Source organism: Bos mutus, chromosome 22 (assembly GCF_027580195.1).
Source record: "Bos mutus isolate GX-2022 chromosome 22, NWIPB_WYAK_1.1, whole genome shotgun sequence".
Classification (NCBI taxonomy): Eukaryota; Metazoa; Chordata; class Mammalia; order Artiodactyla; family Bovidae; genus Bos; species Bos mutus.
This window is the reverse complement of record NC_091638.1, coordinates 39,624,728-39,645,238: the sequence shown is the minus strand read 5'-3', so window position 1 is coordinate 39,645,238 and position 20,511 is coordinate 39,624,728. Positions and strand designations below refer to the sequence as shown.

Here is a 20,511-nt window from a genome sequence, read left to right as displayed (position 1 = left end):
GATGAGGAGACTATTTTAAATAGCTAAGTTAGCAGAGTGTCCTGTGATTTGATGAACTGAAAGGAGTTCGTGTCGTTTCTTCACTGTCAGTTGTGCGGATTTCTCCAGGTTTTCCGTATAGATCCCCTTCTTTGGATGTTACCCACACGATAAATTGATTGAAATAGAGGAGAGTGTAAGTTGAAGTGAACTATTCACAACATGTCACGGAGGCACAGAATCCATCATGTTGTTTTGGCTTCACCTCATAAACGTGGCACTTTACGTCTAGACATTTCCCCAGATGGCACTCAATAGTTAATACATTTTGGAGCATACATTCCTCCTTTTATAGTTGTTGCAGGAAGGGTGTGAATCATCCTGTCTGTACCCTCTGAAGTGCTTCCCAGACCCACACACCCCCTCCACCCCAGCTCAGCTGTTGAGTGAACACCTCATAAAATGATTTTTAATTCCTTGTTCTTTTCCTCTCAGCCCTTATATCACGGGGTTGGTCTGTACACTCTTAGCCCTTGCAAGCACCAAACTCCTAAACTGTGTCTGGAAATGTTTCCCAGTTCCTTCTCATGATGGGGATTTCTCATAAGCTGAAGTAGCTTCTGTTCTACAACAGTGTGAGACTAGGTGCTTGCTGTAGAGAGAAATGGTGTGAAAAAGGCCTTCCACTCAAAGACAGGAAGTCCCAGCACTGTCTGAGCCAGACTGAACTAGACCCTAATTGTCTTGTTTGCCCCACCCTGAGATGAAATTGTGGCCTTTGGGAATCACGCGTGGTCACCTTGGCAGGTCTTTCCTAGGTAGTGACTTGTGTTGCGTCTTGTCTCTGAGGCCGCAGACTTCAGAGAGAGGCATCTGGTCCCATTAAGTCAGGGATTCCTGTCTCGTGACCTCTGTTACGCACTGTGAATTCATAGCCAGGGACTTCAGGACCTCTTCTTTTGTCTAAATGAGATCTTAAAAGCCTTACCCAAGTTTATCCTCTCCTCTAGGGAGAGAGGAAAGGAAGGAAGGGGAATCAGGTGATGTTATCCTTATACATTCCATCCAGCATGCGTTCCTGATTTTTATCTTTATAATTTGACATTTTCTTCCTAGTGATGAATGTGGAAAGCGCTGAGTGATTTAACTGTTGGTATTTTTAAACTAACATTCTGATTATCTCCTATATTTCTTCAGTCACAAATAGCAGAAAGCCTAATCAAGAAGTTTTGACTACAAAGACACTTAAAATTGAGAAGTCTAGAGATCAAATTTGAATCTCAGTGTTTGTTCGGTCAGGTCCTATCCCTTCTCCTCACCGCCTGCCTTTTTCCTTGTCAGCTTTGGCCTCCACCCCATTCAGTCTTGATTCCAAGTCAGTCCATTCCTCGCCTCTTCTCTGTTCCCATTCAGGGAGGAGGAAGGTTGTTCCCTCAGACTCAGAACTAAAATCTGGAGCCTGGATTTAAATGTTGTTGTTCGGTCACTGAGTCGTGTCTGACTTTTTGGGACCCGATGGACTGCAGCATGCCAGGTTTCCCTGCCCTTCATTATCTCCTGGAATTTGCTTAGAGTCATGTCCATCGAGTCAGCAATGCTGTCTAATCATCTCATCCTCTGCTGTCCCCTGCTCCTTTTTCTTTCAGTCTCTCCCAGCACCAGGGTCTTTTCCAATGAGTCAGTTCTTTTTGCATCAGGTGGCCACAGTATTGGAGCTTCAGCTTCACCATTAGTCTTTCCAATGAATATACAGAGTTTATTTCCTTTAAGATTGACATGTTTGGTCTTCTTACAGTCCAAGGGAGCGAGTCGCAAGAGTCTTCTCCACCACCACATTTAAAAATCATCAATTATTCATGCTCACCCTTCTTTATGATTCACCTCTCACATCTGTATATGACTAGGAAAAGCCATAGATTTGAATATACAGACCTTTGTCGGCAAAGGTTAGATTGAATCCTATCAATTCAGTTCAGTTCAGTCGTGTCCAGATCTTTGCAACTCCATGGACTGTAGCATGCCAGGCTTCCCTGACCATCACCAACTCCCAGAGCTTGCTCAAACTCATGTCCTTTGAGTCAGTGATACCATCCAACCATCTCATCTTCTGTCGTCCCCTTCTCCTTCTGCCTTCAATCTTTCCCAGCATCAGGGACTTTTCCAGTGAGTCAGCTCTTTGCATCAGGTGGCCAAAGTATTGGCATTTTAGCTTCAGAATCAGTCCCCATGAATATTCAGGACTGATTTTCTTCAGGATTGATTGGTATGATCTCCTTGCAGTCCAAAGGACTCTCAAGAGTCTTCTCTAAACCTCGTACCTAAAACATTTCCTCTGAGCAGGAAAATCCCCTCTACTCAGTGGTTTAGTCCTGGATTAACACTCCTTCCTGAGTCAGTCTCTTGTCAAGGACAATGGAATTAAACCAAGGGCCAGATAAGCGATCAGGTGCTAGTTTTGGAGCCCTGGAGCAGGGTCACACCATCCAGAATTTAGTTTTGGTTGTGGTTTCCAGGTGAAAGTACAGATAATCACGCTTACAGAGCTCTATTAGTATGTGCCATGTACTGGTGGATGCGCTCTGTAATTATTTGTGTAGTCCTCACCAGATCCTTGTGGTTACTTTCAGGACTGTATACAGTGAGAGTGAATGTTAGCTAAAATGTCAACAAAATTTAATATGCCTGTTTGATTCTTTCAGGTGTTACAGGAAGTATTCTTGTAATATTTAGAACTCTGTGGAGTTTTAGAGATGATCTGGAGATCAGTAACATGAATGCTTTTTAGTCCTTTTTCCATTTTTCATGTATACAGTGTTTAACTTACAACACGTAGTTAGCTACCAGGGGTGGAAAATGCAGAAGAATCCTAAGTTAAGACCCATAAACTTTTTTAATTAAAAAATAGAGCAGTTTAAATACGTGGTTTAGATTTGGGAGAAAAAACATTAATTATACTGTTAGGTTTAAAAATGAACATATATTATTTTTGGATTGTTGCTGTTGGTTAAAAGTAGACACCAAGATGCCTGGATCAAGGTAATGCTTTTAATGTAAATTCCTTGAGGGAGACATTAATAAGCATATTTGACTAGTAACAACATATAACATGTATATTAGCTTTGTTTTTAATTAGATTTAGACAGAATTCATTATTTTTAATGGCTTTTCATTAGTGAATAGAAACCATTATTTGGATGTGTTATTAGTAAAATAAATTCAAGGTGTATGCTTATTTTCTGCAAAGAATCTCTTAGGTATTTAAAGAAACCATTGTTTGGAATACAAATCATAGACATTTGAAATTCTTTGCTTTTAGACAAAAGTATGATTTATATGCTCTAAAAATAGCACTTTTATCTCTTTTTCTCAGCTCAGGTGTTAGTAGTGAGCTACATTGAAGTGAGATGGTTTACTTACACTACAGAAAAGTCGTACTGCTAACCAGGTATATTTGCTCCTCTTCATTTTTCAAGTAATATTGTTGGAGATGTGGAGGGGGTTGAGATGTGTCTCTCAGATTTTTATTTTTCTTTGAACACATTAGCTTAGTTTGGGTTCAGAATTTATGCATGTCAACCAAGTTCTTAAATATGCCTTAAAGAAGCAGTGCCCATTAAGCAGGACCTCAGACGTGAACCCAGATTTACAGTATTTGCCATTATTTTCACATGGGGAATTGTCTACCTTAAACAGGCCAGTTGGAATTAATCTCCAGTTGTGTGATTTATTTACCCTCCTGTAGAAATATGTCTTCTTGGTGCTAGTCTACTGCGTTGTAAGCATCTCAAAATGAGAAAATACAGTGACTTGTTAATGGTACACCATGGAGGTAGAGGTGGGTTCTTTTCATGTGCAAATAAGCCGTAAATTAATCTAATAATGTTTTTCCTTAGCTATAGTTTGTCCAACTTTTGGAGGTTTTTATGTAACCTTAAATAATGAAATATCCTTCTTTAGGCCACCTCTCTTTTCCTTTGGCATTGCTCTGTGCAAATTTCTTTCTTACAAAGAGGGTATGACAATAAGCACAGCGTTATCTGTAAATTAGTATCCATCTCCTTCATCCGCTAGGCCATAGAGCTACCCCCAAATATGTAACAGTAAAGTCAGTAAAATCTAGATATTAAAATGTAGCCCACTTAACAACACTTAGGTTTTATTTGCTTTCTGTGAGTTTCATAAATATGTCTTCCTCTTTCTTCCAACCTTTATTCAGAGCTCATGGGTTTTCTGACTAATTTCCATGTTTGGTTCCATTATTCAGTCTCAAATACCACATTGCAGTTTTGGTCTCGGCTCCTAAATCTTCTTTGGTCTGTGACAGTTTTTTATTGTCTTTCCTTACTTGTCATTACCTCAAGGTTTTTAAAGGACTGTTGGCCAAGTGTTTTGTAGAATGTTCCGTTCCTCAGTTTGGGTTTGTCTGATGTTTTCCTCATCATGGGGGTTATGGATTTTTAAAAAAGAATCCAAGAGTGGTTCTGTACCCTTCTTACCACATCCTAACAGGATATGCATGATAATCCGTGATACCGAAGATGGGGTTGACCTCCACCACTTGGCTGAGATGCTGTTTACCAGGCTTCTCCATTGAGAAGTTGCCTTTCCCCCCCTTTTCTGCCTTATTCTTGGGAAGCTAGTCCCTAAATGCAGCAGGTGCTAGGATTAAACTTCACTTCCTGAAGGGGTCAGCTGTCCTTCTGACTCTTGTCCTCTGCCCATGTGGGAAGCACTTGGACCTACTGAATTTCTCTCCACTTCTGATGTAAATTTCTCTCCTTCAGGTGTCTCTCCTCTCTCCCTGTGTAGCGCTTAATGCCTGCCTCCACCTACCTTAGTCCTTGCTTGGGTGCACAGTTACTTCCTTCATTATATATGGTCGGGTTCTTGAGGGATTGCTATGTGTTTTATAACACGGTAACAGTGGCGATAATCACACCAGCCACCACGTACTGAGTTTCTATTGTTTTTTTTTCTTATACTGAGTATCTTCTGTGGATTATCTCATCTGATCCTCGTAACCAGCGTTTGAAGTCAAATCACTGATGTTCCCTGTTCGTTGTACAGATGAGCTGACAGAGGCATCCGTCGCAACTCCACCCCCGCAACCACCATTTCTTAGCACTGAGCCTGGTACTGAGCATTTGTTGAGTCAGTGTTGAAGTGACTTTGGTGATGAAGTAATGAGCAAGACTAAGTTTCCTCCTTGATTGACCTTTGATTAGAGAGCTCCGCTAAAGCGTAGAAAAAACGAGCATCTTGAGAATAATCGTTTCCCAAAAGGTTTAGAAAGCAAAGTTTTATCCTTTCTTTTCTTTTATTTTTTTTTTAATTTTATTTTTAAACTTTACATAATTGTATTAGTTTTGCCAAATACCAAAATGAATCCTCCACAGGTATACATGTGTTCCCCATCCTATCCTTTCTTTTAAAAAACCGTAATTGCCGTTGGTGGACTTGTTAAGTTTGCACATAGATTCTATCCTGCATATCATGTCTTTGCTGATACAGTGTTACTGTATCACTGTTCAGATTAATGTAATGTCTTAATGAAGAAATGAGTGTTTACTTTGAAAGCTGACGAGTCCAGGAAATGAAGACTTAAGAAGAAATCAACAGATAAAAGTGTAAAATTAAAACCAAAGTAATGACAGAGAACATGTCATGAGAAGACAGACCTATGGAAGATTGCTTAATGTCATCTTCCAATTTATGTGTTTGTGGTAAAAATATGTATACTAGGAGCTCATTGTCTATACAGTTCTATGCTAGACAGTAGAATCAAGTCACACAACGTAGAGAAGGAACCTGTTCTCATAGAGTAATGAGCTGGTGGGGAAGCCAGACACTAAAGAGTAAATAATTACATTCATGATCAGATGTCCTTAGGAAAACAAGAACCCATTGCCAAGAGAATACAGAACCCTGTGCATTTCTCATGAAAGCCTCCTTGACAAGGGGATATTTACACTGAGGTCAAACCTTCAGCCAGGAGTTTCAGATGTATTCATTGAATTTATTAAAAGGAAAATACTGGGAATTCCCTGGCAGTCCAGTGACTTAAGACTCCGCACGTCTACTGCATGGGGCATAGGTTCAAGCTCTGGTCAGGGAATTAAGATCTCCCTTGTGTCCAGCCCCCCCAAAAAAGAAAATATTTTTCATTCTAGATTGAGGGAAAGTCACTGTTAAATTCCCTTGGTACTAATATGTTGGCAGTATGTCTCAATCAGATCTAATTCATACTACACTCTTAACAGGTGAACAGGGAGTTGCTGTTGGCAGCCAAGCTACCCTGCGGTTTCTACCCGTGAGCCCCATGCCTCCCCTTTTTGAGAAGATAGCCTTGCATATTAGATTGTCATGTTGGAGTTGGTGAACTGCTCTAAATAGGTCCAGCTGTTAAAATGCAGATATTCTAAGAAAGAGTCAATAAGAGGAAACAAAAATGCACCTGACTTTTTCTTCTTATTTTAGGTGGGTAATCCCAGACCTGAGAGAGGAAGGCTTCTTGCTAATTGTTTTCCCTCCTTCAAAACTAGGTTTCAGTTAACCACAGTGGTTTTGTTTTGTTTTGAGTCATGTTTTTAGCTTAAAGGCATTTACTCATAGTTTTGAAAAACAAAGCATTCAATGCTATGAGACTTGTGCATCTGGAAATGATTAATGATATAATTCTCAGTCCTTTATAAAGTGTCTGAACACCGAAGAGATTTATACAGTGTGGAACGGCAGTGGTGCTTCAGCGTGAGAATAGGTAATCGATACCTGCAAGCTTGGAAAAAGTGTTCTATTTCCTCCACTAATGACATAAGGGGTTTTTGCAAAGCAAGGGTGTCTGGAGCATGAAGCACTCCAAAGAAGAATTAATTTAAAATCTGAAGTGGAAGATCAGTTTCAATTAAAATTGCACTTGAGCAGATATTGGGTAGAAGTGTGAAAGCAAGCATGGTAGTTGGCTTAAATCTTCAGATTGTTACCAGTGAATAAATGAATCTCCCTGATATGAACCCTAATTATATTTTTATAGAGTGCTAACTTATATTTCACCCATGTCTGGCAGGTTATGAGAAATAATGTGAATGGCAAGTATCTATCAGATGTTACAGAGTATTTTTTTATTATTAGAGGTAGGATAACTACCAGGTGTCTAGGTGTTTTTACAAATGATGACTTGTGTTCTTAGTTCTTTGGAGTTACGTGTGTTAGAATTGATTTTTTACCATGCATTTCTTTTCATTGAGTGTAATTTTATTGTAGTGAGTTTCTGAAAGACATTATATACATACACACACACACACAATATTCTAACACTTCGCTTTCCATGTTTCCAACATACAGGCCCAATTGTAGCTTAGCCAGAATTAACATGGTGTTCAGCTATCAAATACATCAATGACACTTTATTCAATTTTTTAAGGAATCTCTTTGGTATGTGGAAGAAAACGTAGAGCAAATAGGATAATTGGAGCCATTCCTGTCCACTTTCCTCTCCTTTTTTTCTTCAAGTATATTGATGCAAGGTGAAACATACGCATGCACACTCCGTTCCTTCGTGACTCATCTCACACAGTCTTAGGGAATTCAACCAAGAGGTGACATGACATGAGCAAACAGCCCTTGACAATTCCTAATGTAGCTGGAATCCTACAGTAAAGGAAGTGGTGATGCTAACTTTTTGCAGAAAGTCTTCTGGCACTTAACAAGTAATTTTGAAACGTGACCTGAGGTCGCTGAATCTTTGCCCATCAGTGAACGTGTTCTTTCTGATAGTCTGTTATCTTAGTCTTTGGGATGTGGATTAGGGAAGAGGACCCAGGCATAGAGTGAGGCTGAGCTCTTTGCCAGACAGCAAGCATCTGAATCATTTTGGGGGCAGCTTTGTCAGCTACTCTTGCAGCCATGAAGCTTCCTGTGACTGGAAAGGTTTTTGTGGTCACCTCTTTGTTCATGGTACCCCTGTTTGTATCTGCTGTGAGCTGTATCAGACTTAGGGGAACAGGGGAATCCATGGTCAGTGAGTGTGTGGTGGGTGCTGGGCACAGGTGTCGACTCTTCCTTGGTAGCAGGGGGACCTAAGATATCCTCCTGTCTTCCATCATGCAAGGCTAAGTATGGAATGAGGCAGAAAGGAATGGGTTCATGGATGAGTTGATCACCTAAAGTCACTTTGGCCATTTATCCTCTTTTATTTGATATGTGAAGAAATTTAAAGCTGAAAAAAACCTGCTAGGAATACAAGTATGTGTATATATTTATTTATACACATACTGAACTGTATTGATTGAGAAGCCTAAGTTTTATCTGCTAATTATTATACAGTTACTATATACTGCCATATATAAAATAGATAATTAAGAAGGACCTATGGTATAGCACCCACTCCAGTACTCTTGCCTGGAAAATCCCATGGGCGGAGGGGCCTGGTGGCTGCAGTCCATGGGGTCGCTAGGAGTCAGACACAACTGAGTGACTTCACTTTATTTTTCACTTTCATGCATTGGAGAAGGAAATGGCAACCCACTCCAGTGTTCTTGCCTGGAGAATCCCAGGGACAGGGGAGCCTGGTGGGCTGCCGTCTATGGGGTCGCACAGAGTCAGACACGACTGAAGCAACTTAGCAGCAGCAGCATGGTATAGCACTGGGAGCTACTCAATATTCTGTAATGACCTCTGTGCAAAAAGAATCTGAAAAAGAATATATATATGTATATATATAATTGAATCAATTTGCAGTACACCTAAAACGAACACATTATAAATCAACTGTACTCCAATATAAAATAGAATATTGAAAAAATTATACCGTTTAGACCTATTCTATAGCTGGTTTTCAAACAAAAAATTTATCTTAATCTCTCTAGTAAATGATGTTTTTTCTAGTTGACTACTTCTGCTTTGTCATGTCACGAAGGTTGTAAAATTTTCTCTCCCTATGCCTGCTTGACACTCATTAGGGTTATGCATGATAGCTGCATTCTCTTTGTCTATGTCCGTGGCATATGCCCCTCCAAAATCTTTATATGAATGCTGAGTCCAGTCTTAAGGTAGCTTTGTGTCCCCATCTCCTATGACAGAGAGGGGCTGAGAAAGGGAAGTGGGTGCCTTAATACATATGTGTTCAAACTGGCTACACTGAAAAATCTCACGATTAGCCAAAGGAAAACCATATCCTATTGACTACATTGTTTGTAGTGACTCTCATCCCGTGTTGTGTTGCTTCTAATTTTTTTTCCAGTTCAGAAATTCCTAGAAACATAGCAAAAAGTTGTGTTTCATATAATGTTCACAATAGCAGAACATGTTAAATTGATGAAGGTGTTTTCTTGTGAGTAAATGCTTTGTTTATTTTAGGAAAATTATTTTTAAAACAATTTTTTTTAATGTGAATAACTCTGACAACCCTTCTGCTCAATTTTCTTAATTGAGTAACAGAAAAAAAGAAAAGGCAAATATTTGATTACAAATCAAGAAGAAAAACTGTCTCAAGTAACATTTTTTTCTTACCTTTTCTTGCCCTACCCAGCAAGTGGCTTGGGCTGATAGCTTTCCAGTGGACAAACGTCGTTAGGGTGGGGATACGTAGGACAATGTATCTTGGCAGATGACATGCTTGACTTTTGTGTGCTTATTCGTTCCATCTGTGCCCTTTGAGCCACAGGAGTTGAAATCTTGTTTTCTCTTAACAGGTGCCTACGGTCCTGAGTACTGGGTCACGTCCAGTGTCAGCTGTGGGGGCCGTCAGCAGTCACCTATCGACATTTCAGACCAGCACGCACGCGTCAGTGAGGAGTACCAGGACCTGCAACTCGATGGCTTCGACAACGAGTCTTCTAACAAAACCTGGATGAAAAACACAGGGAAAACAGGTACAGCGTCTTCTTTACCTGTCTGTAGGCCAGCGTGAAATGTTTTTGGTGTCTCTGGTCTGTACCTTAACCATGACTTGCTCCTTTAGTTCTGCACGTTCCTATGGAGAACGTATAGCTGAGTGACAGCTCTGGAATTGACCCTCAGTTTAAGAACCGCTGCTTGCTGTGTGATTTTGGGCAAACTGCCTAACCACTTTGTGCTTAAAGATTTTTTTTTTTCAATGTGATAGGGTAAAAATATAAAGATAAAAACGCATATGGATAATGAAATTGTATCAATCTCATAGAATTGTTAAAGATTTGAGTGGGTCAGTCCATGTAAAGTATATAGAATGAACTTTGAGACCTCTGTTCTAGTATGGTGACCACTAGCCATATGTTAGCTACATTTAAATTTAAATTAATTAAAGCTCAGTAAGATTAAAATTTATTCCATGTATAGTTTTGTTTTTGTTTCCTGCCTTCTTAGGGTGTCTGTCTGCAATGTTGGAAAGCAGAGGAGACACACGTTCAGATCTTTGTATTTTGAGGGTAGAGGTAGGGGATCGCCTTTATTTTTTTCAGCTTTAAGATATAGGGCTTCCCAGGTGGCGCTAGGGGTAAAGAATCCCTCTTCCAGTGCAGGAAATGCAAGAGACATGTATTAGATCACTGGGTCAGGAAGGTCCCTGGAGTCAGAAATAGCAACCCACTGCAGTATTCTTGCCTGGAAAATTCCTTGGACAGGGAAGCCTGGCAGGATATAATCCATGGGGCTGCAAAGAGTCAGACACGACTGAGCGCCTGAGCACACATTAAGATATAATTGGCATATAACATTTTGCCATTTCATTTTATTGGTAATTTTTTTGCAGTGCAGAGCTTTTTATTTTGGTGAGTCTCATTTGTTTGGTCGCTTTTGCTTTTGTTATTTTTGTCGCTTGCATCATATCCAAATTATCGTTGACATGACCAGTGTCAAGGAGCTTTCTCCCTATGTTTTCTTGTAGGAGTTTTATAGTCTCAAGTCTTATATTTACATCTTTAATCAATTTCGTTACTTTTCATGAGAGATGTAAGGTAGTGGTCCAGCTTCATTCTTGTATGTGAATGTCTCATTTTTCCAACACCATTTATTGACGAGGCTATCCTTTTCAAACCGTTGAGTATTCTTGGCTCTTTTGTTAATTATGAGCAAATATTCCTATGCGTGGGTTTATTTCTTAGAATCTAGATTTTATTTCATTGGTTGATGTGTTTTTTTTTATGCCCGTTCCATACCGTTTTGATTATCATAGCTTTGGAGTATCATTTGAAATCAAGAAGTATAATGCCTCCAGCTTTGTTCTTCTTTCTAAGGATTCCTTTTCTTAGGGTCTTAGGTGGTTTCATAGGAATTCTAGGATGGTTTTAACTTTTTCTGTGAAAAACGCTATTGGAATTTTGATAGGAATTTCAAAGAACCTATAGATCTCTTTGGGCAGTATTGTACTAGCCACGTTTCGTATGTTTGGTAGCCACGTATAGCTAGTGGCTACCATAACAGCCTGCATGGTCAGAGAACATTCTATCATTACAGAAATTTCTACTAGACATCACTGTGCCAAATGCACAGATGGAAATGCCTTTCTTATCTCCCTTGAGAATTTGACTTGTTAATATTTGTTTTGTATTATAATACAGATGAACACTGTCTTATCCCTTTGTGTATCAGACCAGCAGTTTGATCCTCCGGCTTCCTTTTACCTACCTCACCTTTCACTTAGGGTCCATGAATATGAAATACCACATTTTCAGAATTGCTAATGCAAAATGCTTCCCTCTTAATCACTACCATGCAAATAACAGTTACAGATTGCTGATGGAAGTAGCAGAGATTGCCTTGCTCTGCCCCACTGTTTGATTTGAAAATAAATGTGTGGGTGTTATATTACATTTGTGCCTAGTGTTAACTGGGATTCTGTGGTGCTAAAGGTATTTTTTCTTATTTTATTTTTCTACTCTTATAACCCAACCCATTAAAACTGACTCTCTCTCTCTCTCTTTGGAATGATCCCTTTGTAACCAAGGATGTCAGTACAGAGCACTCTTAGCAGTCCCTCCAGGAGCCTTGGCTGCCTGAAGCCCTCATGCGAAGCTAAAATGACTTCATTATCTGTCTTTTGGTCCCATTCATGTTGTGGGTCACTGAGTTGCCTTTAAAAAAAAAAACATCTAAGTGGCTGCACGTACAACTTTAGGGCTCTATTTTCTTTCTCTGAACCAGCATTTGTCAGAGATTTTTTTTGTGGCTGATTGCTTTGAGTTGGTCTGACTTGATCTTAGAATTGTTTTCCACTCAACACGGTGGTTCCTGGCTTCGAGATCTTTTTCATAATGTCCCCATAAACAGGTCTTCGAGCATTATAGCAGGCTGTCTTCTCCTGTACCTCGATTCATCCATTTGAGCATCTGCTCGGAACAAACTTGTATACCAGTGATATTATTTGTACACACCTTTTCACCTGCACCTTTCTACTCCCTGAGTTTAGATGGTGTGTTTATAGTTACAATCCAGATTTTATCTAACAGTAGCTCTGCTTTGTGTTTCAAATGTGAGTGTCCTTTGGAGATCCGTGATGGGAATATTACTCTACAGACAGTCTGAATGTGGTGGACGAGAGCTTTGCTCTGCTGGGGTAATCAGATCTGGGGGTTGAGTGCCACCTTGGTGCCACATTCCGGAAGCCTGCCAAAGGCAATTTGCTGGGCTCTCTGATACGGTTTTCTACTTGACTTGCAACGCTTGACAGCCTTCTGCAAAGATAACATGTTTCAGTGACAGCTTTCAGCTTGGTATCTCCAATGACAGGTTTTAGACAAGTGTAGGGTTCACTCAATGCAAGTTGATTCATGACCTTGGTCTTCCAGAAGCTGATTATCAATCTCTGTCACTCTCCTGGCCTCCAGAGTGATCCACAAGTTGTTGCCTGTCTGTGGGCGCATGCGCCTGACTTTAGAGCACAGCCATCTAAATATGAACGCATCTGTCTCTGAAATTCAGAAGCACGGCTTTCTGAGAAGCAGAAATAAATCTTTGTTACTTCTTAAACTGTGCTTATGACTTCAAAATTTATGACATCATACTAGACAGGCTAATAGCCCATGAATAATCAATCTATGATCTTTTTTTTTTAAGTACCAACCATTTACAAAAAATTAATTTATTTATTTTAATTGGAGGCTAATTATTTTACAATACTGTGGTGATTTTTGCAATACGTTGACATGAAATAGCCACGGGTGTACATGTGTCCCCCATCCTGAGCCCCCCTCCCACCTCCCTCCCCATCCCATCCCTCTGGGTTGTCTCAGTTCACCAGCTTTGAGTGCCCTATTTCATACATCGAACTTGAACTGATCATCTGTTTCACATATGGTAATATACATGTTTCAGTGCTCTTCTCTCAAATCATCCCACCCTTGTCTTCTCCCACGGAGTCCAAAAGTCTGTTCTTTTTATCTGTGTCTCATTTGCTCTCTTGTGTAAAAGGTTATCGTTAGCATCTTTCTAAATTCCATATATTTGCGTTAATATACTGTATTGGTGTTTTTCTTTCTGACTTACTTCACTTTGTATAATAGGCTTCAGTTTCATCCACCTCATTAGAACTGATTCAATTGTGTTCTTTTTAATAGCTGAGTAATATTCCATTGTGTATATGTATCACAACTTTCTTATCCATTTGTCTGCCGATGGACATCTAGGTTGTTTCCATGTCCTAGCTATTGTAAACAGTGCTGCGATGAACATTGAGGTATGCAGTGTTAAATGTAAACATCGAATTGTATCTTCTGTTCTCTTAAAAGAGTTTCAATGTATGTTTCTCTAGAAACTTGGGTGCCTGAAAACCTGTCTTCTTGTTCTTTTTTTTTAAATATGCATGAACCTAGGAACAGCTTTATTCTCCTGTTCTTAAAATGCCAGATGAGTTCATAAATATTCCAGCATTTTTAGAGAAATGAGGATCCATTTGCTTTGTCTGTTATGTCTGGATCATATAAACTGAGCTGAACACAGTACAAATACAGGGCAGGATGCTGTGTATCTGAATTAACTGTCAGAGTTGATAATACCAACAGTGAATCGTATTGATAGGCAAGCTGGATAATATTAGTTTAAAAAAGTACATATCATTGTACTTTAGTTTTATAAGATTTGACTATTTGGAGAAACTGAATAGAGGGGACACAAGACCTCTATATTATTTCTGAGAACTACATGTGGATCTACAGTTATCAGGAAGATTAAAAGTTTAATTAAAAAAAATTATATCATGAGCCACATTGTTGTTGTCATCATCATTCATTTTGGATCTAAATTTCTTGACTAGATGCCAAAAAACCTTATTTTTCTTGAGTCATTAATTTTTGAGCCCCAAAAGTCTTTTCTTGAAACTTGCACTTCTACAAAATAAATTCAGGAAGAGATACTTATTTTTTCTGTTGGAAATTTACAGGTCACTTATCTGTAAAATAGACTGTCTTGTGGATATTAAAATATGAATACAGAAAGTTAATATTTAAAGCGGCCTGTTACATACAGACAGTAACTTTGCCGTAAAACAGTTTGAATGTTCATATCTGTCTTAACCTGTGGAGAGGACCATATATCCAATCCAGCATAATCAATAGAGCAATGTGGTTGTCCCTAGTCCACTTCTCGAAAGTTGTCTAAAATATCTTTAGAAGACAGATATCATCTCTCTGTTTCTTTCCGAACAGCCGTAACTCTCTATTGTGCCAGTTCTCATTTGATTTCATCTAAAGTTATTTCCCTTTCTTTCATTTTTGTAGAATGAAAAGATAATGCATTCAACAAGAACGTTTCAAGAGAATCTTGCTGTTCCTAGCGTTAGCTTCGAACTAAATGATTGGAATTTAAGATGTAGATAGTGGTCCTGGTATATGTTAATAAGCCATGGTCTCCTGCGAGTTTTAACTATTTGGAGGGTGTTTATTTTTCCACCTCTTTTTCTTTTACCTTACACTAAGGACAAAGAGTAAATACATTTGCCAAAATGCGCGTTACTACTGTTTTCACACTTCATATTGGTTTGCTCTATTTTTTCTTTGCCTACATACTTTCTTATTTGTCTACATATACCTGACATAGATGGATTTAAAAAGTAGTTGTTAAATTAATAAAAGTAGATCCACAATTGGGAAAGTCTGCATAAATTGTGGAGGAACCATGTCCTAACATGTTGCTGAGCCCATATAATTCAGACAAAGATTAGGAGACTGTTGCATCTACTTTACTTCACCTAGTCCTTGGAGCTTTTATGATAAAGCAGTTCCATAAGAACCCACAGGTAAACTAAGTCTCAATGAACAGTCTCACCACAGGCTGGTAGAAAGAGAAAAATACAATCTTAAAAACAACCTCACTCATTTCCACATGCTAGTTCCGTGGCTGAGCACGTCACCCCAGCTCAGTGCGAGAGGAGCATTTGACGCTGCTTCTCTTTTTGCTCACATGGTAAGCCCCACTGCACCCCCAGCCAAGCGAGTGTCTGACCAGAACGGACACTCTACATTCATTGCAGTTGCTGCTTGACCAACTGCTGCCTCCATGGTGCCCTGAAGGATCAGTGTTTTGAGCAAGGTTGATGGAGAAACTGACGCGAGCCTTACTTAGAGCCATCATTGGCTCCTTACAGGGTTTCCAGTGGTGATTTTCATGATGCTTCATTTCTGTCCAAATTCATGGACTTCTGTGCTCAGCCCTCACTCAGGAGGGAGTTCCATAGTTTGAGCATGACTGTCCACGTGTCACACGCATAGAAAAGCCTTTAACACCTCTGAGATTGGTAAGGAATATTCTAGGAATTCTCTGTGTGCTTGTCTTCTTGACCCTCACTGTCTGTGCTTCCTCTTCTTTCACTTTGTAATCTATTTCTGTCTGTTCATGAGTGTATCTCCACATGCTTTCGTTTTTTGTGGTTTTGCTCTCTCCCATCTTTTCTCTCACATCTCCCTGAATTTCCTGTCTCCTGTAACAAAACTGGCTGTTGCCTGTTGGTCTGTCTTTACCCCCAGCTCCTAACTTTGTCCCCTTTCTCTCCCTTCTTCCTGTTATCCTTATAGCTAGTCGCAGATGAGAACCGCGGTTTGAAAAGGGGTTTTGCTTACCCTGTGTATGGAGTAGAGTGTCGAGCATTGATGGCGAAAATCTAAGTATGTCCTCATTTCAATAAAACCTTTATTCCTGGCATATTGATGTAGGACCGGTTTTTGGAACAAGTGAAAATACACAGTGATCTCCCAAGTCCGTGTTCTTAGGGTTTCCAGTTTGGCTTGAGAAGAAACCGTTACTTATTTTTATTCTATCACCCACCACCCTATCGCAGTTATCTCAATGATCCTTGACAGGTACTGAAGAGGGACTGGCATTGGATCTTTTCCCCTGGATCACATTTTCTTCTTTAAGCTATGAGTTTTTATGCCATTAATGAATTGGTTATTTTGCTCACAAAGAAGCTGCCAAGCTTTCTGATTAGAAACAGAGCATCTGCCAAGTAGACAGATGTTTGAAAGCATCTGGGTGTTCAGCAGCATTGACGTTGGGCCTGCCCAACCCTGTCTTTGTAATACCCTGTAGCACCTCTGGTTAGCTCAAGGTTGCCCAAAAAAGAAAATTTAAGTGTAATTAAAAAAAAAAGTCCGTTCTTCTTTGGGGCATGCTAAATGTGCTTTGGCTCTTCATTTTTAAAATTTTCCTATTTGAAATATCCAGATCCCTTATTATTTAGCCGTTAAAAAGAGTGAAATAATGCCATTTGTAGCAACGTGGATGGACCTAGAGATTGTCATACTGAGTGAAGTAAGAGAGAGAAGGGGAAATATCATACGACATCCTTTATATGTGGAATTTAGAAAGAAATTATACAGAGGAACTTACAAAACAGAAACAGACTCACAGACTTGGAAAACAAACTTAGGTTGCAGGGGAGAGGGATAGTTAGGGAGTTGGGGATGAACGTGTACACATTGCTGTATTTTAAATGGATAACCAGCAAGGACCTAGTGTATAACACAGAGAAATCTGCTGAGTGTTATATGGCAGCCTGGATGGGAGGGGAATTTGGGGGAGAACAGATAACGTGTGTACGTGTGGCTGAGTGCCTTTGCTGTTCATCTGAAATTATCACAACATTGTTAATCGGCTATACTCCAATACAACATAAAAAGTTTTTAAAAAATCAAATATCCAGATTCCTGGATTCTTGTCAGCCTGTTAGCGTTCAGTCTTGCCTGAACCCTGAAGTTCCAGTTGGAGCTATTTCCCTAGGTCTCTCTTTGTAAGACACACTGTAAGCTCTGTTTCCTGCCTGCCAAGCTCCACATCCTTTCTGTTATTCCCGCAGCCCGAGCGCTCGCTCAGGTAGTAGCAGCTCTCTTCTGGGTAAACTGAAGCTTAATTTACCAATCACAGAATGGGCAAACCAGCGCTTTGTTATATAACTAGACTCACGTAGACTTTGAACTTGGAGGGTACTTTTTAAAGTCCACTTTTCTGTTTTAGGGCACAGAACCTACTGGGTTGTCATCCAACATATTTTATGATTAAAGGGTCAAGTATTCTGCCTTGTCCATCTTGCTTAGTTTCAGTTCAGTTCAGTAGCTCAGTCATGTCCAACTCTGCGACCCCATGGACTGCAGCACGCCAGGCCTCCCTGTCCATCGCCAACTCCCAGAGTTTACTAAAATTCATGTCCATTGAGTCAGTGATGCCATCCAACCATCTCATCCTCTGTCGTCCCCTTCTCCTCCCGCCTTCAATCTTTCCCAGCATCAGGGTCTTTTCCAATGAGTCAGTTCTTCACATCAGGTGCTGGGGCCTGTTTTCCCCACCAACTATACACTCTGTGAGGGCGGGAGATAAAACCTTATTTAAAATCTTTCCTTTTCTTCCCTGTAGGTACAGGTAAATATTAGATAAAGTAAATGCTGGTGCCTATAGGGAAGTCAGTAGAAGGTTAGCACTTGAGCTTCTGTGTGTTGACTTCCAGACCAGGAGCCCCAAAGCATTCCCTGATGCACACTGGAGTTGTGGGTGGTTGGGGGTCTCAGCATTAATGATCTAATAATGGTAGCCTTTCCCCATCTTGTATTGAAAGCTGGTTGACAAGTGGTGGAGGCAAGATACTGAGGCGCTTATTTTCCTTCTCTCATCGATTTTTAAAAAACTTTTGGCATCTGTTGCTATTTAGTCAGATTTTAGTGGGCTTACTTACTTTAGGCCAGCATTATTTAGACACATTGAGTATAATTTATTAACCATTAATGGATGTCCTGCAAAGAATGCAGTGAGTGCCTGGTCCTCAGTCACCCCGTCAAATTTGGAAAGTAATTCCTTATCCATGGTGTGACTCCTTATGTCTCCCCTGCCCCTATGCAGAGCATTTTTGCATTATGGGGAGCCCTGGACATAGGGGGAATCTATGAAAGCTGTGGATCCTCTTCCTGGAAAAACTGTTATAAACAGTAATTATACAATGCCATCTATTTTTTAACTATAATCTTGAGGTATACAGTATTATTATCTGACATCTGTGTACACTACAAGCTGATCAGCACCCCAAGTCTCATTACCATCAGTCACCGTACAGTTGATTCCCTCCACACATTTCACGCACCCCTGGTAACTGCTCCTCTGATCTCTGTATCTGTGAGTTTATTTTCATTTTAGTTTGCTCATTTTGTGTGTGTGTGTGTGTGTATTTCCAGACATAACTGAAATAATGCACATCTGTCTTTCTCCTTCTGGCCTATTTCACTTAGAGCAATATCTTCAAGGTCCATTCATGTTGTTGCAAATGGCAAACTTTCTTTTTCGTGGCTGAGTAGTATTCCATTGTGTATACATACACCACGTCATCTTTATCTGTTCGTCTCTCTGTGAGGCCTTAGGTTGTTTCTCTATCATGGCTGTTTTAAACATAGAGGTTCACTTACCTTTTCAAATTAGTTTTCATGTGCTTTGGATAAATGCCCAAGTGGAATAGGTAGGTCAAATGACAGTTCTGTTCTTACTTATTCTTACTGTTTTCTATAGTGAAAAAATCCCCGTCAATGGTGCCCAAAGTTTCTCTTTTGTCCACACCATTGCCAATACTTACTTCTTGTCTTTCTGGCGATAGCCATTGTAACAGGTGCGAGGTGATTCACACTGTGATTTTGTTTTGCATCTTCCTATTAATTAGTCATGTTGAACATCTTTGCATGTACCTGTTGGCCATCTGTATGTCTTTTCTGGAAAAATGTCTACTTAGATCCTGTACCTAATTTTCAATTGGATTGTTAGTCTTATTGTCATTGAATTCTGTGAGTTCTCTGTATTCACCCCTTAGTGGGTATACACATTGCAAGCACCTTCTCCCCTTTAATAGGTTGCCTTTTCTTTTCTTTTAAATTGTGTTTCCTTTTTTGAAAGATGTATATTTACTTGTTTTATGGCTGCACCGAGTCTTCACTGCTGTGAGAGCACTGTTCTGTAGTTGCAGCTGGTGGGAGCTACTCTCGTTGCAGTGTGTGGGCTTGTCTTGTCGTAGAGACAGGCTCTAGGTGCAAGGGCTTCAGTAGCGGTGACTCCTGGGCTCTGGGGCACAGTTTCAATAGTTGCGGCATATAGGGTTAGTTGCTCTGCGGCATGTGGGATCTTCCCAGAATGCGGATTGAACCTGTGCCCCCTGCATTGGCAGGCGGATTCCTAACCAATGAGCCAACCAGGGAATCCCCTGCTGTTTCATTTTGATGGTGGTTTCTTTCTCTGTGCAGAAGCTTTTCACTTTGATATATTCCCATTTGTTTATTTTTGCTTTTGTTTTTCTTGTTTTTATAGTCAGATCCAGAAAAGAATGAGTAAGACCCATGTCAAAGAGTTTACCACCTATGTTTTCTTCTAGGAAGTTTGTGGTTTTGGTCTTTTAGTCAGATCTTTAATTCATTTTGAGTTAATTTTTGCATATGATATGAAATGGTAGTGTTCACTCTTTGTATGTGACTGCCCAGTTTTCCCAACACCATTTGTTGAAAAGTCTATCCTCTCTCCATCATATGTTCTTTGCTCCTTGTAAATTAATTGCCCATATATGTATGGATTTATTTCTGGGTGCTTACAATGCCATCTTCATGCAGTAATGTGGTGAATGAATAACTCTTCTGGGCATTCACCCTATGTCAACTATTGTGATCCCACAACAAACTTGTGAAGTTGCTGTTGTATTATTCCACTTTTAAGAATAGGAATGGAAGCACCCAGAATTGCAGTAACTTTGTCAAAACTGGATAGTGGCAGATCTAGGACTGAAATCCAGACCCAAGTGGCTCCAGAGTCCAACTCCATTTATGACCCCATGCTCAGAATTTTACTTCCTGTTTCAGGAGGGCATAGACCCCCAAATCTGTGAGTAGCTGTTGCTATGGACTTTGGAATCCAGGTTAAAGATTCTGAATTTGAAACCTATATCTTCTTCTACTTCCTCCATCATTCTGCTTTGACTTCATCAAAATCCATGTTAGCAGTTGAACAGCCAGAGGGCCTTATTCTATAAAGTCCACTCCTAGGTAACTTACCTGCCTCCTCATCCTCTTCCTAGCCCATCTTTCTCCAGTCTTTAGCTGTTGCTTGCTACCT

At 39.9% G+C, this 20,511-nt stretch overlaps 1 protein-coding gene across 5 annotated transcripts in view; it reads left to right on the top strand.

The window, feature by feature from the left end:
- The window catches only part of PTPRG (protein tyrosine phosphatase receptor type G), a 775,417-nt gene that overhangs the window by 433,336 nt on the left and 321,570 nt on the right, over nt 1-20,511 (top strand). For all 5 annotated transcript variants that reach the window (XM_070359914.1, XM_070359913.1, XM_070359912.1 and 2 more), the window contains one exon: nt 9,669-9,848. In XM_070359914.1, the coding sequence (XP_070216015.1) occupies nt 9,669-9,848 (180 nt within the window). The remainder of the gene's footprint in view (nt 1-9,668; nt 9,849-20,511) is intronic.